A 24748-nucleotide genomic window follows, 5' to 3' on the forward strand; every position below is an offset into this window, starting at 1 on the left:
GCTCTTCCTCTGCGCGCTCAAAGATCTGGGTTCTCCAACGATTTTGCCTTCGCTCTAACACTGTTCACGCTAAAAAACGTGTAAGATCTTACGATGTTACGCTTTAGAGTTTGCTCCTAACAACCTTGTATCTAACGTTTGCAACTTAAGGGACCAAAATAAATTTAATGGACCAAAATGAAACCTAAAAATAACTTACGACACCAAATGTATAATTTAGCCTTCTTTTTAAAAAGCCTACAGAATTCTTACATAACATGAAATATATTCATTCTTAAATCAATTTTATCGTCTCTTTTTGTTACTCACAAACATGCACTCATTGGCAAGCATATGAATGTATTTTATGCTCTCAATGTAAATTAAAACATATATGGATTATATTATTTTAAAAGTGTGAAGGTATTAATTGTGATACATAAAATACATAATAATCCACAATAAATATGAAAATAACATATACGAAAGGTTGTTGCGCGACTACCTTTCCTTAATACAGCTTGGCTAGGGTAGTACCTATTCATAGTTCCTGGATCAAAAGACAATTCATTGTTGCACGATTATATTATTCTTGTTTTCTAGACGAAATAGAGATTTATAATTCATAGATACGAGAGAGGCACACACATAACGGGGACTCCGTGTATGTGAACTGGGCAGCTGTCTGATTAATGATAGTGTTGCCTAGTACCTGCACAACAAATACACTTCGTTTCAGAAGACGGGTATATTAGATGCTCTTTTTTTAAAATTTACAAGGTAAGGCAACTGAATTTAAGCTCATGGATTTGATGGAAGCTTAGCGGAGATCGAAAAGATATATGAAATTGCAATCAATGGTTCAGATGAAGAGAAGATATCTGCTGCTACCATTCTGTGTGGGGCATCTCTTGTACGTGGATGGAATGTACAGGTAATCCTAACACTTTCACTATAGAGAAACTACAACTGTTTTGTTGGTTAGTTCTATATAATTTGGAATCAGAGGGGAAGTGTGAGAAAAGATGACAAAACGACAAAAAATGTAAAGAGAGGATTTAAGAGAAACTTTAGTCTAATCTGAATGAACTATCTTTCTGAACAACAATAACAAGAATGTCTATCTTTCTGAATATGAACAAAAATGAAGTTGTGCCTTTGCAATTTGTAGAGGTCCAGATCTGTTACAACTAACTAAAACAGAAAATATGACCAACATTTAACTGTAGCGGTAAGAACATAAGAACATGTTAGCCTAAATAATAAAGGGGAGTTAGATTAGTTTGGGTAGTTGGTTAATTAGAGGAGACATCATGTATAAATAGAAGAAATAAGGATAGATTAAACAAATCTATTTGTTTGATAGCTTATGTGTGAAAGGAGATCCTTTGTGAAGAGGAAAACCCTTGGGAGGAGGGGGAGGGGGTATGTTTATGTTCTTTCCATTGCAATTTCTCTGGATTCCTAACTGAACACAAAACGCAAGCATATCAGAATGTATACTCTAACACTACACTCGTTGCCCTAAGGTGGGTGAGCCAAAACGAAATAATAAAAAGGCTCTAAAGACTTGTTTGGTTTAAAAAAATAACATTTCATGTTTTTATTTTATGTTTGCAATTTTAATTATCTTGTATTGTGTTTTATATCGAAATAAGTGAAAACAATTTTTTTTATTGATTTCACTTGTTCTTGTACAAAACTTTGAAATTAGAAAACTGTTGAAGTTGTGGGATTTTAGAGAAAAGGAGGAGAGAAAATAATAAACGTTTGAATATTATTGATAATAGCTTAATGCTGACTTGATTACAAAAGACTCAATACTAATCTCTATTTATAGAGAAACATAGACCCAATTCTAAATCAGGAATATAGCATAATAATAATGAGAGATATTCTAAGATATCTCTATGATTATAAATTAGTCTTAGGGAATAACTCAAGATACTCTAATATAATATAGTATAATAGATATTTTCTAATATTCTAACACTCCCTTTCAAGCTAAAGCTTACTAATTTATAGCTTGTTACAAGAAAATAATGTTTTGCTTTGCAAAACAATAAAAATGATGGAAAAGCAACTCAGAGATGATGCAGGTGAAGTCGGAGAGAATTGCTATAAATATAGCCTAGCCAGATAGCCGATATGATCATCAACCTGAGAGAAATTCATGGCAAGCAATTGAACAAAGCAAGGTCCGTTTTTCTAAAAACTGCATTTGGAAGCTTCAAACCAATAATATTGGAGAGACGTGCTTCAAGGAGAGAAAGGCAAGGCCAGTACATCTGGGACAAAGATGGGGCCAGTGCATCTGGGACAAATTGCCATGCTAAAGTGTGAGTCATGAAAATAAGACATTGTCAGAATGACCATCAATGGAAAAAGAAGTCATCATTAATATGATTCATCTTTGGAAAAAGGGACACCATCGAAATGATCGTTCGTGGAAAATGAAACCATGATCGATCAGAGGAGTGAGAAAATGCATCCAAAATAGGAGAGACAATGGTTGTTTCAGAAAACTTGCTGGAAAACTTTTCCAACAACGACAACAGATGGAAGGCAGCAGTAGACAGCGGATCTTGGAGGCACATGAGCGCGAGTGAGCAACTTTTGACCTAAAAAAATCTGGGTTGCGTAGATTGGATGAGTCCGCACACAATGGAAGTAGGTGTAACTGTAGCTTGAAACTAGAATACGAGAGCAGATTCAAAACTTCGAGGTTGAGACGCGATTGGCCAACCAAGCAGCAACTGAGAGGCGTCAAAACGTGTCGTCGCACCCTGTGGAGACGGAGGCGCGTGAGATCTACACGCATGAGAGATTAGCATCGCGTGAGAGCACATGTGATGGCTTTTGGCGACGCACTTTCAAGCATGATCTGATATGGAGATGACGACGTTGTTTGCAGGAAAATTTGTCGGAAATAGTGGCAGCGGCGGCAGTAGCGAATTGAACGGAAAACGAGTGAAACGTGTCGGAATGTGGGAAAGGAGAAACTATGATTATATTCCCTAACTATTGGGAACTCAGTAGCGGAATAGAGGCGGGATCATTCAAGGAGGATCGAAATAGGCTCTGATTTTGGAGTTGTGGGATTTTAGAGAGAAGGAGGAGAGAAAATAATAAGGGTTTGAATATTATTGATAATAGCTTAATGCTGACTTGATTACAAAAGACTCAATACTAATCTCTATTTATAGAGAAACTTAGACCCAATTCTAAATCAGGAATATATCATAATAATAATGAGAGATATTTTAAGATATCTTTATGATTATAAATTGATCCTATGAAATAACTCAAGATACTCTAATATAATATAATAGATATTATAAGATATTTTCTAATATTCTAACGAAAACAAAATAAATATAAACATAAAGTTTGAAATTTTTGTAATTAAAATTGAAAACAGAAAATGAAAATCAAACAAGCCCTGAGGTTTTATCTGAGAGCCTAAGTCAATATGTATACCTGCTGCTCTTTTGTTAGAATATGGTACAACATATGAATTTTTTACAAGGTAAAACTAAGTGCTAACTATAGCAGAAAATGTAACAAACTTTAACAGTGAGGCTTCGAGAAAGTATTATGTTCAGCAGTAGCTTCTTTGGTGTCTCCAGACTCCTTTTTAATTTGTCTGTTATTTTCTTTTAGGTTTATATTGTTATCTTTGTTTGCAGGAGCACACTCTTCTTTTTATCACAAATTTGCTCTCACCTATTTGTCCTCCCAATCACACTGAGACTGAAAACCATTTAATCAGCCAAGCTCCATTTCTAAACGTCCTTCTTGTTGGAATTTCATCTGTAGACTGTGTTCATATTTTCTCCCTACATGGTTTGGTATGTTCTTTTTATTAGTCCTTAACTTACACATGTAATTGTCAACTACCCTTTTTCAATTTTTTTTAACGAGATTTTTTTGCAGTCTAGGAAGGCTCTTCACATCAATTAAATTTTTAGTTTAAAGGGAAAAAATTGTTTAAAAACTGATGGAGGAAGGGGTATTGTACCCGAGATGGCGAGAACTAACTGACATGCATGTACCTTGTTTCCTAATGCTGATATATGTTATGTTTTGCCATTTCAGGTTCCATTACTTGCAGCAGGGCTAATGCTAATATGTGAGGTTTTTGGGTCATGTGTTCCTGATGTCTCATGGACTGTCAAAACCGAAGAAAAAGTCTCTCATTGTGAGGTGTTTTCTAATGCATTTACTCTTTTACTGAGATTCTGGCGGTTTGACTTTCTACCCGCTGAACAAGTAAGGAGTAATGCAGCAACTCCGCCATTGGGATCGCTATTTAGTCCCGAATTCCTCTTATTGGTTAGAAACTATAGAGTAGCATCGTTTGGAAGGTCAGCAAAGGACAGTCTAAAACTCAAAAGACTGTCAAAATTGTTACATTTTTCTAAGGAACCTGTATTTATGGATTCCTTTCCAAAACTAAACTTTTGGTATCAGCAACATCAAGAATGCATTGCTTCAATTCGCTCAGGTCTTGTGCCTGGAGGGCCTGTTCATCAGATTGTTGATGCTTTACTAAGCATGATGTTTAGGAAGGTAAATGATGGTTCTGAACCTTCGACACCTTCGACCTTAGGAAGCAGCAGTTCATGTGGATCTGGGTCTGCATTGGATGATGCTTTAATGAAACTAAAAGTGTCTGCATGGGATATCTTGAAAGCCATTCCCTTTGTGTTGGATGCTTCTCTGAATGCTTGTGCTTATGGAAGAGTCTCTACCCGTGAATTGGCTACAGGTTTGCCTTGTCCTCTGTTTTTAAGTTGAACTTATATTGAGTTAGCTAGGATTATAATGAGAGATTGATGCTTTGAAATGTATGAATGTCACAAAATTTGGAGTTAGGACGTATAGATTGGAATATAGATGTAAAGCTCCAAATGAATTTGGAGGTTGAAAAGGGAAGCATATTTGATTCTGTTCTCTTTCTCTCTCTAACTGTCTTATTTGAAATATAAAAAAATTGCCAAATCAGTTTTAAAGAATTATGATACAAAAAATGTGTTTGGAACATTATCTTTCAATTAGTTTTCAAAAAGGTGAAAAAAAGTTCTCAGTCTTCTATTGAAGACTACTATTTCAAGATCGTTATGAAAATTGATTTCAAAATATTATGATTTTACTTTCTTTCTTTTTATAGATAAACAAAACGTTCTTTTCTTTAGAGTGAATATCCAAGATTGTTGAATACAAATTTCATGGTAGATTAATTTTTTAACTGAATGAATAAATATGTAACTTTTACTTAGACAAAAAAATTATTTTGAAAATCTAAGGCTACTGCACGTTGTGGGCATCTCATGGAGCAGTAAACTTCTCCGTTATATTTTATAACAATAATTCTAAATTTTCATGCGACTTTTTTTATAATTTTAATTACTAACATAAAAAAACACTCGAGTTTGAAACTGACTAGAACAATCATTAATCAAACTTTACTTCCTTCCTTGTCGAACTCCGAATTATCATGGCTCTTTCCGTTGAGAACTGGAGGGTTAAGACAGAAAAAAAATGACTATATTGAACTTGTTATGTCTCAGATTTGACTATATTCAAACATAATTGTTGAAGAATTAAGGAAAATTAGATTTGATTCTCGTTTATTTTATATTATTCTGTTTATTTTTATTTTATGATTCTGTCATTATTATTCAGTATTACTATTGTAATTTTTTTTCTATATAAACAGCTTAGAACTTTAGTAATAAAATACAAAAATATTTTTCCTTTTACATTCTTCAATAATAAATGTACTTTCAATTTAATGCTTAAAAAAATTTAGAAAATTAAAATAAATTGTATAATTCTTTTGTGACTAAAATTATGTCACTACAGTAAGGCTGCTATAATTGACCAATAACGAACTGCAGACTTTCTGGGGTTGCATTATATCCGACAAGCTATTGATCTACAAAACTGCTGTTGCAATTGAATTTTGTGTATAATTCACATAATTACAAACCTGATTTTAGACCACCATGGTGTTTCTTTATTTTGGATGTAATAATTTTTTTCGTTTAAAATTTTGTTGATATTGAAACTACATGTTTGGCAAACTTATACTGGGTTGTTAATGCTGATTCTTTTTGTAAATATGTTATTTGTGTATTTCTTGTGTGTCTCAAACAAGATCACACATCCTCTATTTATAATGAGGTTACAATAATTACATTCAAATACTAGGGACTTGTATTTGACTAGAAGTTCTATCATTAAACCTAGGAAATTGTACAGTCAAAGAATAATATATCATACTTTGAATTGTTACATATAGATTCCACTCGAGGACCCCTAAGTGACTTAGTGAATATGTCAGCCAATTGATCATTTGATCCAACAAAATGAGTTGTGATTTCTCCGGAAAGAACTTTGTCTCTTACAAAATGACAATCAATTTCTATGTGTTTTGTTCTCTCATGGAAGACCGGATTGGAAGCAATATGAAGTGCAGCTTGATTATCACAAATTAGTTTCATTACGTTGACATATCCTAATTTGAGTTGTTTGAGTAATTGTTTTAGCCATGTAAGTTCACAAGCCGTTGCAGTCATAACACGATATTCTGCTTCTGCACTCGATCTTGCGACTATGTTTTGCTTCTTGCTCCGCCACGATATCAAATTAACAAGGACACAATACCCAGAAGTGGATCTTTTATCTGATGGTGACCCTGTCCAATCAACATCAGAGTAGCCAACAACATCGGTATTACCCTTGTCTTCATAAAGCAATCCTTTGTCTAGTGCATTCTTGATATACCTAAGAATATGAATCACAACATTCCAATGACTATCACATGGAGCATTCAGAAATTGACTTACTACACTTACAACAAATGTAATATCAGGTCTAGTTACTGTAAGATAATTAAGTTTGCCAGCAAGTCGTCGATATCTACCAGGGTCTTGCAATGGCTCCCCCAGACCTGGTAGGAGCTTGACATTAGGATCTATAGGAGTATCACGCGGGAGACAATCAAGCATGCCTGTTTCTTCAAGTATATCAAGGGCATATTTTCGCTGAGTAGTTGCTATACCTGTCTTAGACTGAGCAACCTCAATCCCCAAAAAATATTTTAGCGGCCCTAAATCTTTAGTCTAAAAGTTTTGAGACAAATGTTGTTTGAGCTGATGAATGCCAACCTGGTCATTACCTGTGATGATGATGTCGTCAACATAGACAAACAGGTATATGCAAGTGGTTGGTGAAGAGTGCAAGAAGAAAACCGAGTAATCAGCTTCACATCTAGTCATATCATACTCCTGGAGCATGGTACTAAACCTCACAAACCAAGCACGAGGAGATTATTTCAGGCTATATGACGTAATCGATATACCAAGTGAGAGGAACCGCTAACAGTGAAGCCTGATGGTTGTGCCATATACACCTCCTCTTGTAACTCTCCATGCAGGAAGGCATTTTTTATGTCTAATTGATGGAGTGGCCAGTGGTGAATAGCAGCTATGGCAAGAAAAAGTCGGACGGATGCGATTTTGGCAACCGGAGAAAAAGTATCCCCATAGTCAAGACCAAAGATTTGTGTGTATCCTTTTGCCACAAGACGAGCTTTTGAGCGATCAATCTTTCCATCAGGCCCAACTTTGACTGTATAGCCCAGCGACACCCCACTGTGGTTTTGTCATTAGGTAAAGGTACTAAATCCCATGTCCCATTGGAGTGCAAAGTAGTCATTTCATCTATCATTGCTTGTCGCCAGCCAGGATCAGACATAGCTTCACCTGTAGTTTTCGGAATAGACACAGAATCCAAGGAAACCACAAAAGCATAATAGGATGTAGATAATTGATTATAATTCAAATGGCAAGCATATATAGGATTAGGACTTCGAGATGACTTGTTACCTTTACGCAGAGCAATGGGTAGCTCTGGTGAAGGATGTGGAGAGTGAGAGTCAAGTAGAGCAGGGGATGAGTCTTAAGGAGCGGGTGGTGGACGAGGCCTCCGTTGGTAGGTGCGTAGGGTGGTGCTAGAGACAGGGGTGGGTGCAATGGGGAGATTAAGGACCTCTGGAGAGAGAGATTGTGACTGACCAGAATCATTGAACTCTTTTGCAGTAGAGAGAAAGAAGGGGCGAGTCTCAAAGAAACTGACATCGGCAGAGACAAAGTATCGTTGAAGATCTAGGGAATAGCACCGATAACCTTTATGCAGACAAGAGTAGCCGAGATAAAGACACTTAAGGGATTTTGCAGCCAACTTATCTTTCCCTGGAGTAAGGTCATGAACAAAACATGTGCACCCGAAGATGCGGAGTGATAGGGTATAAAGATGCTGTTGAGGAAACAAAATAGAATGTGGTACCTTGTTTTCAAGTACAGAGGAAGGCATGCGGTTGATTAAGTAGCAAGCTGTGAGAATTGCATCTCCCCAAAAACGAGGAGGTACATTATTGTGAAGGAGCATGGTACGAGCCGTTTCCACCAAGTGTCGGTTCTTTCTCTCAGCGACACGGTTTTGTTGAGGGGTATGAGCACACGAAGTTTGATGGAGGATGCCCTGTGAAGTCAAAAAAGATTGAAAAGACGTAGACAAATATTCGCGAGCGTTATCACTTTGCAATATTTTTATCTGAGTACCAAATTGTGTGTTTATTTCTGAGCAAAAGGTTTGAAAAATTGAGAAAACATCTGAGCGGTTTTTCATTAAAAATATCCAAGTGCATCGGGAAAAATCATCAATAAAAGTAACAAAATATTGAAAACCCAAATATGAAACAACACGACTCGGACCCCAAATATCAGAATGAACTAAAGCAAAAGGAGACGCAACTCTTTTATTGACTCTGTCAGGAAATAAACTCCTAGTATGTTTCCCGAACTGACATGACTCACACTCTAAGGTAGACACTTTTGACAGACTCAGAACCATAAGATGCAACTTTTGAAGGCTAGGATGACCCAAACGTTGATGGATAATATGTGGAGACTCAACGGCGGAACATGCAATAGGCGTTGTAGATGCCAAAAGGTAATATAGGCCTTGAGACTCATGCCCTACTCCAATCGTCGTCCCAGTACTCTGATCCTGCACAAGAACATAACTATTAGCAAATGTAACAGAGTAAGGTAGGGTACGAGTGAGTTTACTGATGGATATTAAGTTAAATGGACAACTAGGGACATAAAGCACAGAGTCCAAAGAGAGTTTGGGTAGGGGATTTGCTCGGCCAATACCATGACATTTAGTTTGTGACCCATTAGCCAAAGTAATACTAGGTAGTGTGTCCATATAAGGCAAACATGAGAAAAGCACTTTATTACCAGACATATGATCAGAGGAGCCTGAGTCAAGTATCCAAGGTCCAAGTGAAGAAGATTGTGTAACAAAGGCAATAGGATTACCGATCTGAGCAACAAAGGCAACTTGTGTGGTAGTTTGCATTTGCGCCTTTAGCTTGATGTACTCATTATATTCTGTGGTAGAAAGCGCGACTTGATCACTTGTGTCAAGGGCCTCAATTTGAGCAACATTGGCGACTCTAGGCTACAGTTGATTAGCTTTGGTGCGACATTATGCTTCAACGTGGCCAAAACGGTTGCAATAGTTGCATCGAGTTCGACCACGATTATGTCCACGTCCTCCTCCTCTACCACCTCATTGATAAGAATTAGAGACGGGTGCAGTAGATTCAACTGGCACATCGAGAGAAGCAAGGACTGGAGAAAGAGCTAAAGGGGCCGAAAGACGCAGTAGTTGTTCACAAACAGTTTCATATGAGGGAACAGTAGCACTAGATAGAATTTGGTTGCGAATTGAATCAAGATCTGGTGTAAGACCCGCAAGGGCCAGAACCATAAAGAATTTTCCACGTTGTTAAGCATGTGTTTCGGCACTGTCAGTATAGGGCATAAGTGCATCAAAATCAGCAATCAAACTATCAAGCTTACCTATGTAGCTTTGTATATCCATTTCTTGTTGCTTCATGAAAATAAGATTAGAGACTACAGTATATAAACGATTAACATTATTGGAGTATGTCTTCTTTGCCTTTGCCCAAACATCATAACATGTTTTAAACAAACGAAACTGAGATTGAAGTTTGACATCGATTGAAAACCAAAGAACGCTGCATAGAGAGGCATCAATCTGTTTCCAATTGTATTGATCTTTGGCAGCGACATCCTTGGACTGTTTGAGCAAATGGTCTTTACGACCTTGTCCTTGGAACCAAAGTTCAACGGTTGCTGCCCATCCTGCGTAATTGGCTGCACCTACCAATTTTTTGCACGGAATCAAAGGAAGCGTAGTGAAACTGAACACGGAAGAGGAGACAGCAGCAGATCCGGTGTTGGACATGACGATCAACGTTAGGTGAAAGAGAAGAAAAGATGTTGGAAAATCACCAGAAGTTGAAAAAGGACCTCGGAATGTGCCGTAAGGCCCTGAGCGACGACTGGCTTTGAAAAATTGATGGCCAGATGTGTCACCGTGTTCGCTGGAGTTTGGCAGCGCAAAAAAAATAAAAATAAAAATAAAATGTCACCGTGTTCGCCTGAGGATTGCGCGGCGGTCTGTAGTGGTGGGTTGCACTATACGCACAGCTAGAATGGAAAAGCACAACTGGAACACATAATTTTGAAGAGGAAAAAAAAAATAAAAATAAAAGGGTTATGACACAGTTGGGAAAGGCAGAGCAGCCCTAGGATGAACCTGCTCTGATACCATGTAAATATGTTATTTGTGTATTTCTTGTGTGTCTCAAACAAGATCACACATCTTCTATTTATAATGAGGTTACAATAATTACATTCAAATACTAGGGACTTGTATTTGACTAGAAGTTCTACCATTGAACCTAGAAAATTGTACAGTCAAAGAATAATAAATCATACTTTGAATTCTAACACTTTTAATATTTGTTTAGGTTGTTAGCTGTGTGATTTGATTTATGTGTTTTTTTTATTGTCTCAGGCCTCAAAGATCTAGCTGATTTTTTGCCAGCATCTTTGGTTACCATTGCAAGCTACTTTAAAGCTGAAGTTACACGGGGCATATGGAAGCCAGCTTTCATGAATGGAACTGATTGGCCTAGCCCTGCTGCAAATTTATCCCTTGTTGAGCAACAGATAAAGGAAATTCTAGCAGCCACAGGTGTTGATGTACCAAGCCTTGCTGTTGGTAATTGATTTTAGTCACTACATTTTTTAAAAAAATTAACCTTAATGACATTGTTACAACGATCAATACTCTTCAAGAGGTTGGTCCTTGACAAACTAATCAACTAGCTGGATTTTTTACCAATAAATATCCACTCATGCAGGCAATTATGTTTGTGTTGGTCTGAGTTTCGTTTTTATTGTTATATTGTATGTTGAAATAGAAGGTCCATTATATTGACAGTATTCTAAATTCACTGTAAACAGACGGAGACTCTCAAGCTACACTTCCTTTGCCTTTGGCAGCTTTCGTAAGCCTATCAATAACATACAAACTTGAGAAAGGCACAGGGAGATTCCTGGTCCTCATTGCCCCAGCTCTTAATGCCCTTGCTTCTGGTTGCCCCTGGCCTTGCATGCCCATTCTGACCTCTTTATGGATCCAAAAGGTGAAGCGTTGGAGTGAGTACTTTGTGTTCAAGGCTTCTGGAACTGTCTTCCACCACAACAGAGATGCTGTAGTTCAACTACTAAAAAGTTGCTTCACATCCACTCTTGGACTTGGCTCTACTGGTATTAATAATAGTGGTGGTATTGGTGCCCTTCTAGGTCATGGCCTTGTTTCCCAAGCAGCCGGTGGAATCTCTCCAGTTGCTCCGGGGATTCTTTACTTAAGAGTGTACCGTTCTATTGGAGATATCATGTTTTTGAATAAAGAAATCATGTCAATTCTAATGCTTTCAGTTAGAGACATAGCAAATAGTGAGTTACCGAAAGACAATGTAAAGAAACAACTCAAGAATGGAATGAAATTTGGACAGGTTTCTCTTCCCAGATACATGGCACGAGTCAAGCATGCTGCACTACTAGGGGCTTCATTGGTTTGGATATCAGGTGGATCAAAGTTGGTTCAATCTTTGATAGGAGACACTGTTCCTTCCTGGTTTTTATCAGCTGATATGTTAGAGCAGGATGGTGGCGAATCTGGAGTGCTGGTTGCTATGCTTAGAGGCTACGCACTGGCGTTTTTTGTTATGCTTAGTGCAGCATTTGCATGGGGTATTGACCATTACTCAGTTCCACCAAAACGACGAGCAAGGGTTATTGGCTTGCATTTGGAATTCCTTGCAAGCACCCTGGAGGGGAATACATCGCTTTGTTGCCATTGTGCTACTTGGCGAACATATGTTTCAGGTTTTGTGGGCTTGATGGTGGGTTGCACTCCAATGTGGGTCCGTGAAGCTGATGTGGAATTGTTGAAGAGACTAAGCAAGGGATTAAGACAATTGGATGAACATGAGTTGGCTCTTCGCCTTTTGGAAATTGGAGGAATAGGCGTCATGGGTGCGGCAGCTGAAATGATAATAGAAATTGAACGTAGGTTGTAATTCTATCTGAACTGGCAAATACTATACTGATCCATGATTTATAGGCTTTAACTCTAAAGGATGTTAGTAATCTTTCTATATTTTTAGAAAAACCAGCCGTGTATATACCTTGCAATGAATTCTAGTTTATCGCGATGTTAGTCGCTTATTAATCAATTACAGCTGACAATAGTAAATTTTTGTTTTCAAATTAGTGCCGTGAAGTACTTTTCTGCCTATTTCATTGAACTTCTGGTCAAATGGCTTTTACACAGGCAGTGTATTTTTCGGTAATTTCAATATCTTGTAATTATTATGTGTCTTTATTATATCTTTTGGGGGTGATATGTGCAAACAAAAAAATGTGAATGTGGTAAATGGTAATGCTTAAGTGCATGAGACTATATGGATGAATCCCTATTCATTAGTTTTCTCTTCGATCTTGTTTGGTAGTATCAGTTAACAGCATTAAGGATCTTTGTGAGCACCACACGAAATTTATGGTACCCTGTTATGGATGGACTTTCTAGCTATGGGTGGTGTACGTATTGCTACAAGAGATTTGTTCAGAATGGTCCGGTATATGCTGGATTGTTCAAGGGTATTTCTTACTTTAAAGATTTAATTTAGTAATAGTAATACCTTTGCTGACCTGAATGTACAAGGAAAAAAGTTGAGAGTCCCTCCATATTAAACGAGGAAAAGGTTATCTTTAAATTAACCTAAAGCATCTTATGATCTTAACAATTAAAAAATAGACACTTCATTCATTCACATTAAAGACAACTCAAGTCGACTTTATAGAAATCTTCATAAAAATGACGATGGCAGGCTTGTCACATTTACTTGGCGAGTCCAGGAATAATTAATTGTTTACATGATACCAACAAGTACATGCAGGTTAGGATAATTGAATCCTCAATCATTGAGCATGAGAAACCATCGTGATGAAACTACTGCGTATATATTTACACAGGATACCAGCAAACATTTCCCAGTATTTATTCTCATCAATTTTTTTATTACTATATCATAATTACTGATATATAAATCTACAACTGAGAGGCCAATTCAAGTAATGACAATTTACAGAGGATGGGGAAAGTATTTCTTCTAACTGGTACTATTGTTTGCCTCAAACAAAGTGCAGCTGTAAGACTTCATTTCATAAGTACACAAACCTGATATTTGCTCAGGGACAAAATCACCATTGGTTAAGAAAAACCCAGGAAATGGAAGAGCTGTATCAACTAAGCGGTACCATGACACCCCTTCTGGAAGCAAGGGTAAAACTACAGTTTCTGGATGATCATCTGCATTGAAAACAATAAATAAATCCCCTAATATATCAGAGGACACAGAGCTCTCTTGAAGCTCCCCTTTTTCAGCCTTCAAATTCATGGCCAGGAACTTGCAGGATGGGTCTTCCCATCTTGGCGGAGCATTGTCGACTCCGCGCCATTCAATGTTTTCTTCTTTTAAGAAGCTCTTACTCTGAAGAAGATCGCTCCGCCTCTTTCTCAATGAAGTCAAAAAGGAAATGAACTGTGTGGTTTGTTTACCAAAACCTGTTTTCAAAGCAGCCCAATTGAAGGGTTTTGTGTCACCATATGCAGGAGAACCACCAGAAGAATAACCACACTCATCTCCCATGTTCAAAACAGGTACTCCTAATGACACAAACAAGATGAATAGGAAATTACGGATTTGTTTGAGTCGTCTTTCAAGGACAGCAGTGTTATTAGTAGGTCCTTCTTCTCCGCAATTCCAACTCAACTCCACGTCTAGATCAGCACTGCTGAAGCTGACCAAGTCCACGAGAGAAAGTCCGAAATTCCTTGCAATGTAATTAAAAGAGAATGCAGGGCCTCTTCCACAAGAATACATGTCCCCACTCCCACAAAGTCTTGTTGCAAGGTTGCTAAGAAGATTTTCACCCCTTAGAAAGTTCCTCACATCGTTACAAAAATTTGTATTTATTTCAGCCCATCTCATCCAATGAGGAAAGCGAATCTCCTTTGCTTCCATGGCATTGAGATCCCAACAATCTGCTATAATTTTAGTTTTCCACAGTATCGGATCGAAAGCAATCGCTTCAACCAACGGAGGTCGAGACAAGTATTCTCCATGAAACCCCCTCAACAAATGTGAAGCATTTACAAAAGAGAAACCATCAATGTGAAACTCAGTTACCCAATACCTAAGGCTATCCAGAATCAAATTTTGCATTATAGGATAGTTACAGTTCAAAGCACTTTGTACCTTCAAACCACCAACGCCATTTGCATAATAGTAAGATAAATCATCAATACCATGCAGAGCACCGGTCTCAGCAGTATTGGAAAAAACAACTTCCATGAGAACTTCTATCCCATTGGCATGCATAGTTTTCACCATGTCTTTCATAGAGTTTATTGTAGATACAGGATCACCAGATTTTCCATAAAGGTTCATGGGAGAGAAAAAATTACAAGGAAAATAAGGTCCCTTTTCCTCGTCAAATGTGAAAACTGGCTCCAACAGAACAGCATTCATACCTAGATCTTTAAAATGCTGCACCTTTTTAGCCAAACCAGAAAATGTCCCAGCTAAATCACCGGGAAGTTGACTGGACTCGTGCTCGGTAAAGCGCTTCACATTCAACCTATACACCAGTAGTTTCTCCATGTCCAAATTCAGATGATAATCATCCCCCCAATCAAAAGCAGGATCCTTTTTCAAAAATCCAAGGTTCTTCACGGACCCAATACCATTAGGAAAAGAATTCCCGACAATTCTAGCATACGGGTCCAAAACAACACACTCAGCATAACTGTTATCCCTGTGAGCTCCTCCCAAGCGATAGCCGTATCTCACAAAATTCCCGACACTCTCAAAAGAGATATGCCAGATATCCCCTGACCTATTGACATAAGGATCAAGATCAAGCTCCAATGCAGGCTTCTCCACACTATCATTGTCATCATCATATAAACACAATACCACACTCTCGGCACGCCTTGAAAATACAGCAAAATTAACTGACTCGTCAGGCGAAAAAGAGAGCCCCAATAGAGATGGGCACCCCTTATAAAAACCAACAGGAACACAGAAATTCCTTTTCATATGGGTTCTGATTTCCAACCCAGAATATCTCAACAAAAACGACAAATAAAAAGGAACTTGTTCAACATCAAATTCCAATTCAACTGAAAACTTTCCAAGAGAATTTTGCACAAAGGGACTCACATTCATCCCTTTTCCAACATTCACACTTAAGGAATCATCTCTATACACACCCCAACACAACACCAATGTTTCCCCTTCAGCTCTAACTAACTCCAAAGAAGAAACCTCAATATAAACAAAATAAGTAACTTTTTTCTTTTTAACATAAACTTTAACCAAACCTTCACCTATTTCTGTCCGAAACAAATAAGACAATGCTGTTTTGATGTCTTCAGATTGTGTAAAAGTGCTGAACTTTTGCTCAGTTTCTTCCACAGACAATCTTGACGTGGCACACAATTTTGAAGTGAGATTATGGGAAAAGGGGCTTATGATGAGATCTTGCAAGTTTTTACCAACAAGTTGGTGCTGATGCTTAATTTGAATAAAGGGAGTGTGAAAGAAGGAACATTTGGTTCCGTGATTATGATGATGATCAAGTGGAATCAGTGAGAATGAAAATGATGGTAAGAGATTTGCCATGGAGTAGGTAATTAGAGTGTGAATTGAAGAGAAATGGAATGAATGAATGAATGAGATATAAGATGGTATGAGTGTGGATGTAGATTGTGTTGGAATCTTAATTTTGGGACCGCACAACACATGTTTGTGTTATTGTTTGGGGTTTAGGAGGGGCACATTTTATTATGGTTTTGGAGGAGAATGACCCCATTTCTCTTTCTTTGCTGCTCACCGTTGCCTAAGCCTATCAAATATTATTATTATTTTCTGAATCGACAAATATCCTATGTATTTTTCATTGCTGCATTCATTCTGAAAGCAACTGCATATATTTTATAGGGAATAAGGAAATCACTCATGCCTATGTCTTTTTCTTTTATGAGTACACTATCATTAACTTTGTACAACAAATTAATAAAAAAATTATTCATTTTAATTATTTAATTTAATTAGTAAATATTGATATTCTTAAATTAAATATCATATTTTAAATTCAAATTAAAGATTCCACATTTATTTATAAGTTTTTTTTACTATTTATTTAATATATATATATATATATATATATATATTTCACTCATAATTTTCTTATGAGGTGTATGTATATTAGTACAAAGATATTGCTAGTAATAAGTTATCTAAGAGCAATTTTTAAGGAATTTACCGATTAAAATTTTGTATTGTAAAAATTAAAAGTTAAACTTTTAAGATTTTAAATACACAATTTCGAATGCAGTTTCAAATAAAATTTGTATATTTGAATACTTATCAAGTGTCCTTAGCATTTCCCTTAATATATTCTCGCTTTATCAAATAAATATTAGTATAATATCAAACTTTAATTAAAAAAAAAAATATTTTTGCTAATTACATCCTTTTACACCTAAATAACTTATTGATTCACGAAGATTTGTAACTAGCTGAATTGTTAAAAATTAAAGTTCAAATCTTTTTCTCTCAAAATAATAATAATAATAATAATAATAAAGAAGTTGATTTTCATAACGGGAGGGTTGTTTCTGTTGAATCAAATGTACATACTTTTTACTGTTTGTCTACACTGAACACAATATTTTCTATGTTAATTACATCAACAAATACATACACAGACGTATATATACAAATACAACAAACAACATGTTACGTGGTGCTGGAAATATAACCAAGAGTATGAATCATGCACTTTAGCAACTGCCTGCACTTGCAGCTTCATTTTCAGATTCTGGCTTGCTACTCCGACATGTTCTCTTTGTCTGAATAAGAGGATTTTCCTCTTCGTCATCAATAATCACAGGTTTTTCGAATTCATCGGCCTTAAAAACCGGGTGTACGAATGCATCTTGAAGGTAAAGTCTCAGGTTTAAGTTTGGTTCAACAGCTCGTTCGAGTGTATCCTTCACCATGGCATCCTGTCATTAAATCTCATATGTTACACTAGTAAATTTAATACTACAACTATTTTTTATTTTAAAGTTAGTAATTAGCTGTAAATGATAATTGTTTAACGAACCTCTAGGGGGAACCTTACGAATGCAGATTCAAAACGTCCTTTGCAATATAAATGGAACCAAATTGTCAAGACAGGTTGAGCAATAAGCACTAGTGTGGACTTATTTGCACCTCTTGTACTAAGCAATCCTGCCAGAAGAATTTGAGATATAATCAAGCCAATAATTACTCGACGATGGACATCTGGCCAAAACGTTGCTCCACTCTCGTATTGCTGGTTATACACATTGATAATCTAATGACAACAAAAAGAACCACTAATCAAGCATAATCAAAAACAGAATGATGATATTTTATTTATTCTAAGTAACAAAATATGTAAACAAAGTGTATCCATAAATAAATTACCTGGTGCCGAAAGACCATGTAGGAAAAAGCAAAGAAGACTACAATGAAGGGTAGAAGTAAAGGTGTGACTGGAGCATAGACATGCCCCAACATGAAATATAATTGGATTCGAGGTTCAGATGTAGCAAATTCCAAGCTACCAGGATCCATAGCATTTTGTCTGTCTTGCTCCGTTTTAACTAAAAATGTGTTTTTCAGGTGGAACGAGATTAATGAAGATAATCTGAGAATTTCTCCAGCTATTCCAGCCCATCCGTCTAGCATTATGTATGTGATGAAGAATGTGGCCTTCATGGGGATCGTACTTCCAACAGTTTTTGTGAACTCTGTAGAGGGCTGATTAATAAGCTGTTCCAGTTGCTGAAATGCGGTTCCTGTTATAATGCTCCCAAGAAACACATTGACAAGAACAAACAAATAATATTTGGAAGCTGATTTCCGTTCCAAACCGGACAATGATGAATAACCTTCCATTTTGGACATCGTCATGAGCATTTTTGGAAGCAATGCGAGAAATATCTTTAATGCTAGCCCTGGCATAAATCCTTGAATAACAGACTTCACAGATGGCCTGCCATGAATAAAGTGAGTAACTCCATTAGTCTATTTCAGCAATGGAAAAAGGAAACTACTGTCCATTTTAGTTCGAATTTAATTTATATGCACCACCAATGTAAAGATATTTTACACTTGCAGTTAATCACAACCGTCGAATCAATTGACATATTTGATTTTTACTTTAATCATCTCTAAAGTTACTGATTGTGATGGACTGACAATGTAAACCTTTTTACACCAATCGTGTATAGAAATTAATCTCTTTCGCAACTTACTTTTCAATTATTGGTTTCAAGAAAGGAAGGACCTTCTCGATTGCCTCAATGTTAGCTAGAGATTGGACAAAAGCTATTGGTATCATAAAAAAGAAAGTAAGGAAAAACATTGAGACAGAGGTAAGCAATCTTCTGATATTCAGGTCAAAATATGGAATTGCAAGATTTTCCCAATACACATCTCTAGGCTCAGGAGCCCATTCTGTCAGCCAAACAGTAGGATTACTAGTCTGTTGTGTTTGAGCGCACACAGCTGCCCCCCATCGTGTTTTGAATGAAACAAATGCTGCAGGTATAATAGCATCAGGATCGTTCATAATATTTTCTCTTTCTTGAGCTTCCTGTTTCAAATGAACATGATTAAATTGATTGTTTATAACATATTTTGATTATACTTAGAATATTGAATAAACCTGATGAAATGTATTATATTGCAATCTATTCAATATCTATAGAACCACTTTGTACATTAATAATACATGGTAACTCTTCTTATCAATTTGTTAACTTCCCAAATAATATAGAATAAAACTTCACTCCATTTCATCATAAAATGATCTGGCAATGATATGGTGATTTTATTTCATTTTATTCTACTTCATTCCACTGATCAACAATTGTTTAAATATATCCAACGAGTAATAGAGTTGTGTAAATGAATAGATAATAAAATCTATACAAAAAATACTAACAAAAGTTGCACTGAAACAAACATTGTACCCTTTAATCACTACTTACTTGTTCGCTCAACTTTTCAATCAATGCAGTATAGTGATCAATGGCATCAACTTTAGCCCCCATGATACCCATCATACCTGTCTATATATATAGTAAGAAATCAAATTGTGAAACATAGGAAAAGTTGATTAATAGTAAATCATGAAGAGAAAGCTACCCGAGTAGTTGGTCTCTTAGAAGGGTCTCTTTCATATTTGTTATGATAGTAAACATACCAGTTTTGCAATTGCTTCTTCTTTGCAACTATTGATGCAAGCATGTTTGCGTTATAAACAACCTAGCAATTATTCATAAGAAATTAATCACTTGTTAGACCATAGGAAACAACAAAAATAGTGCTAGTTCAAGATTCACAGCAGAAAGTCTTCAATTCGTTAAAGAAAATCTCAATAAGTTACAGATCTTAATTCCTTGATGAAGACTAATGCATCAAATGTTGGGTTTGGCTAGCCCAAATTGTTACCTAAATAATTATTGTTGGTTTCCTATTTTTTAGTTGTAATTGGCAATATTTGTTATTTTTATAAGGGACTAAGATAATAGTAATGTTGTAGTGGGAATATAGAATAGCTCTTATCTTGACACAAAGAGTGCAGGAATGATTGTATATCAATCAAATTCTTCAAAGTTATAAATACTAATGTTTAGGGACACGGTAGAATTTTTAGAGCGAGGAAGAAATTGCAACTAATTTCAGCTTTTTCGTTTAAAAGTTGTAGGATAATGATCATTATTTATATAATTTTTTCTCATTCTTGGGTGTAGGCATGTTGGACAAAAACACATTTTACTTGATGCTTGAGAACTCATTGAATGGGAAAAGACTTTGGTTGTTGTTGTATGTATGTGTGTTTATGTAAGTACATAAAGGGTGTGCATGATTCCCAACAAAAGCAGCTAAATGAGGTTTCATATTTGCCACAATATTTGTAGTTGTAACTAAGCAACATACTTGATGCATCAAATAGTGATCAGGGTGGTTGACGCAAAAAAAATGTTCAATGTGCTCACTGACTGATTCATCGGGATCTGGGGGAACATTCCTTACCAAGACCTGTGGGAAAAAAAAAACAAAGTGGTTATTGGACGAAGCTATCAACTCAGTTCTTACGATAACAGGAAGTAAAGCAAGCGAACATACAAATGAAAAATGAAAGCTGTGACCCAAAACTCTATTGGAGAGTCCCCAGAAAGCCATATACCACATAGAAGACAGGCATGTGAAAAGGATAGTTTCACAAGTTTACTAGTCTAACTGTTCTGGTCATCGTTGTCACAAGTACGCAAAATGATTTTCTATTACTACTTTTCTCCCTGTTGAGCGCGCACACACACACATATATGTACATGTCATATGCGCATCTCATAAATATTTTTTTCAATATTTCCCTTTTGTATATGGAGCTTGACGAATACAGATGGTCTAGCTTAGAGTTGCAAATGTATTTCTTGTTCCACGGTATAGGCACCGCTTAATAAGATTATTGTTACCTACGAAGGGCAGTGAAGCAGCAAAGGGTACAACTCTGAAAATGAGACCAACTTACAGTAAATTGATCTGGACGACGACGTTCAGATGCCAAAAATCTTAATCTCATTGCTGCTATAATCCTGTATTCCTTATAAAGACTATAGCACGTCCAAGCTGAGAAGACATATGACATACCAATATGCACCCAAAACCTGAAGAAAATAGCATGAAATTCCTTAACAGAAAGTATGAAGCAACCATATTATATATCAAGATTCATGATGCAAATAGTCTTCAACCCTATTATAAATTTATAACAAAATCAATCAATTTAGTTAATGTTGGAACTCTTATTTGGTTTATTTAGGATAAAAGAAAAACATCAAATTTCCAATACATTATGCTCCTAACACAATCAATAACTCCTTCAATTCTTAATAATAGATGTCATGTGTTAGAGAAAAAATGTGTAACATAGAGCTTGAGCAACTATGTCAAAGGGATTGCCTCACCTCTTTGATCCAAATGGAATGTTCGAAATTGAAAGCTTGTCAATATTGCTAAATGTCAAATCCTTGGCTGCTGGTGCCTCCAAAGTTTTCCCAGTCCAATTGATGGGAACCAAAACCATAAAAGCCAATAGGGTAATTGGGGCAAATATTTTGAAACTGTATATGAGTATTTCAATCAGAAAAAGAAAGAAAAAAAACTATACATTAGAAAAGGATAATTAGATAAAAATAGAAAACAAAAGATCATATTAACTCACCCAAGCACATAAATCCGAATATAGACAGCTGAGTCAAGGCCTGCATGATCAATAAGCTCAGGTTCAGGCATATGCAATGCTGCAGGCATCCAATTGAGGAACCTGATGTAGGTCCCAAAATCAAGATTAACAAATTTCTTGACAAATGATCTGGAATTTGTTGGGCTGCTTCTTATCCCCTTCAGATACCATTTGGGGAAGTAGATCCTATCGTTAAATGGTTGAAGTCGCAACATTGCAAATGCAAAAAGGAATGTAAATGCAGACAACAGATTGATGCCTGCAGAAATACCAATATCTGCCAGAGTCGCCATTGTCTTCTCCCTTTAAAGCACAATTTAACCTACACTACATAAACAGAAAAATAAAACATGCAATGAAATTGTTTTCAAATTAGTATCTACACCAAACTATCATCAAGTATTTAAACAATGCATTGTACTTTGTAATCCGAAAAATTGTATAATCGAAAAACTACCATCACTATATTGTTAAAGACGTAGGCAACCCCCTGATCAATCATTTATATTATTGTGTGCGTTTATTTATGTATTTTCTTTAGAGTTGGTTTGCTATTCTAACAAATTAAAACGCGAAAAGTATTGTACTATCTATTAATTGATTTATTGTCCTGCATGCAAGCATCAATGCTGATAGCAAATTTGTATATTCAAATATTCAAGTGTTCCCAAATTAACAAGAGAAAAATGCATTTAAAAGAGGAAATGAAAGAAACAACAACAAAAATCTATGAAGTTTTCACGATTCATATAGTTGTATATGCAATTCTACAACTTGAAAATACATAAACATTATAAATAAATGTAGAAAAATAGATAATAAGGAATGTAACCTTTGTTTTGAGAAGAAATTCACGGTGCTAGTGTTATTGGTAGAAAAAGTGAAGCCATGTTAGATTTGGCGGGAAAACTAAAAGTGGATTAGAGCGAATGCGGTAGTTAATTATGGTGATTGAATTTTCTCAAGGTAGCTACGTTATTAGATATAGTTTGTGTATTAAGAATTAAGAAGAGAGAGAGAGAGAGAGAGAGAGAATGCAATGAAGATATTATTATTATGAGAAAAAAGAAAGCGGAGAAAGGAGGCGGCAAGGAATGGTAACTGAAAGTTGGTTTGGTTACCATTGTTTGAGTGTACGGTGCAGAGATAAAAGGCGCCAAAAGCTTCGGACTTCTCTCTCATTCTTATCAACTTTTTTTTAAAACCTTTGCTTCTTTTTTTTTTTTTTTTTTCACAAAAACCTTTGCTTTTTCTACCGCTTATATTATTTAATGTTATACTTTACTTTTTATCTTTTATGTCTTATTTAGTTTTTTTTTTTCACCGATAAATATAAATGAGTAGACAGTGGTGTGGTAGTAAAAACTTACTATTTTCTATTGAGAGAAAAAGAAGAGCGATAATATTATGATTAATAGTGTCAATAACTATAAGGGTCGGACTGTTATAATTATGTTCTTTGAAATATGATTGAGTTAAAAGTTTAAACATAAATTTTATAAATTTAAAAAGGTTGAAGTTACGCAAGATGCTCTGTCGAAATTTTGAGAAAAAATTATATATATTTTTAAAAATTGTTATTGAAAAATATTTAATTGTTAAGTTAGTTGATAGGTTTGTCAAACTAAGACTATAGTTTGTGCGTCAGTCACGACGTTTAATTTTCGGAGTCGTGACATACTATATAGTATTTGTACTCTCAGTTTGAAAAGAATTCGTACATTTGAGAATATTAATTTCAATATTTGTATCCATACATGTTGGATACTTAAATATTCATACGAGTTGTACTAAGTTATTAAAATAAATCGATATATAACAAAATATGATTTTTATGATTGTAACTCAATTAAAAATCATTAAAATATTTTTAAATTTGAACCATAAAATATTAAAAATAAAAATATTTACTAACTCAAATTTTTTTTTAGACAATGCACCTATTTATGTGCATGTTTGGTATTTGTAAGAAATATAGTATTTGATTATATTATGTTTTATTCAGTTTTCGAATACTTGATCTAATTTCCAAATGTATGAACAACTCATTTATTTTTAGTAAATTTATGGTGGATTTGTTTGCAAAAACTCATTTTTTTTTTAATTATTGTTAGAATTATGGATTTCTTGTTTTGATTTTTTTTTTCTTTCTAATTCACATAAATTTCTTTAACAATAATTGATTTAAACTTAGAAGACCATAAATGTGTTTTTTTCAAGTGAGGTCTCTAATCTTATCTTTTATTCAAGTGAGGTCTCTCTTTAGCGTTGTAATCTTATCTTTTATTTTTGAATTATATTTAATTTGACTCTAATCTAACATCTACAAACTCTATATATGTTTTTTTATAAATAATTAAACGCAAGTGTCGATTGTAATTTAGCAGGTTAAACTTAAATTGAATTTTACACGCTCTGTAGTTCGAATTAACTTAAATTTAATTACTATTGTATGTTTTATTTATTAGGTTTCTAAAGCTATCAAAAACTCATCAAATCGAACATTTGTAGCTCAAGTTATGGTAAAATAGTGCAATGGTGTTGCCAAATGGTCATAATCAATTATGAATTATGAATGTTAATCTAATTGATTATCGTAAAAAAAGTACAAATTTGATCGATTTTGACTGCACACCATATCCTAAACATTTATTACTGATATAGCTTTAATTTTTGGCATATCTAGTTCAACCTTAAACAAATCTAATTACACCCTTTAGAATTCATTGATATATCTTATTTCTTATTTAGTTATTCATTTTTAACTCATATTTGTCTCATTAGAACCGTCGTGGATTTGCATTCTTCTGATGTCTAATTTGTTGTTGTTCATGCTTTTTTCTATTCAATTAGTTGTTCTTTGTTTCTATTTTAAATTTAATTAGTAAAATCAC

At 35.3% G+C, this 24748-nt stretch overlaps 3 protein-coding genes across 6 annotated transcripts in view; 1 reads left to right on the top strand and 2 right to left on the bottom strand.

Moving 5' to 3' along the window:
- LOC101499031 (mediator of RNA polymerase II transcription subunit 33A-like) overlaps positions 1–12735 on the top strand; it is an 18179-nt gene extending 5444 nt beyond the window's left edge. For 2 of the 3 annotated variants that reach the window (XM_073365771.1, XM_004493592.4), the window contains exons 8-12: positions 799–913; positions 3669–3830; positions 4078–4750; positions 10945–11151; positions 11397–12735. In XM_073365771.1, coding sequence (XP_073221872.1) covers positions 799–913; positions 3669–3830; positions 4078–4750; positions 10945–11151; positions 11397–12517 — 2278 coding nt within the window. In that variant the 3' untranslated portion in view covers positions 12518–12735. The remainder of the gene's footprint in view (positions 1–798; positions 914–3668; positions 3831–4077; positions 4751–10944; positions 11152–11396) is intronic. The other variant, XM_073365772.1, reaches the window with a different exon arrangement.
- Positions 12736–13266: 531 nt separating this feature from the next.
- Positions 13267–16417, bottom strand: LOC101499347 (isoamylase 2, chloroplastic). The gene has a single exon (XM_004493593.4). The coding sequence runs from the start codon at positions 16184–16186 to the stop codon at positions 13610–13612; it is 2577 nt and encodes an 858-aa protein (XP_004493650.1). The 5' UTR covers positions 16187–16417; the 3' UTR covers positions 13267–13609.
- Positions 16418–17171: 754 nt separating this feature from the next.
- Positions 17172–22970, bottom strand: LOC101499661 (CSC1-like protein At4g02900). Of its 2 annotated transcripts, none has more exons than XM_073365773.1 (11): positions 22687–22970; positions 21834–22176; positions 21577–21732; positions 21141–21276; positions 20546–20647; positions 19751–19870; positions 19594–19674; positions 18856–19196; positions 18023–18593; positions 17676–17909; positions 17172–17574 (listed from the first exon to the last, which is right to left on the bottom strand). In XM_073365773.1, the coding sequence occupies exons 2-11, from the start codon at positions 22145–22147 to the stop codon at positions 17350–17352; spliced, it is 2280 nt and encodes a 759-aa protein (XP_073221874.1). In that variant the 5' UTR covers positions 22148–22176; positions 22687–22970; the 3' UTR covers positions 17172–17349. The 2 variants fall into 2 exon arrangements, with proteins under 2 accessions (XP_073221874.1, XP_004493651.1); XM_004493594.4 differs by having other exon boundaries at positions 21834–22181.
- Between the last annotated feature and the right edge of the window lie 1778 nt (positions 22971–24748).

The sequence above is a fragment of the Cicer arietinum genome, chromosome 3 (genome assembly GCF_000331145.2).
Source record: "Cicer arietinum cultivar CDC Frontier isolate Library 1 chromosome 3, Cicar.CDCFrontier_v2.0, whole genome shotgun sequence".
In the NCBI taxonomy this organism is placed as follows: Eukaryota; Viridiplantae; Streptophyta; class Magnoliopsida; order Fabales; family Fabaceae; genus Cicer; species Cicer arietinum.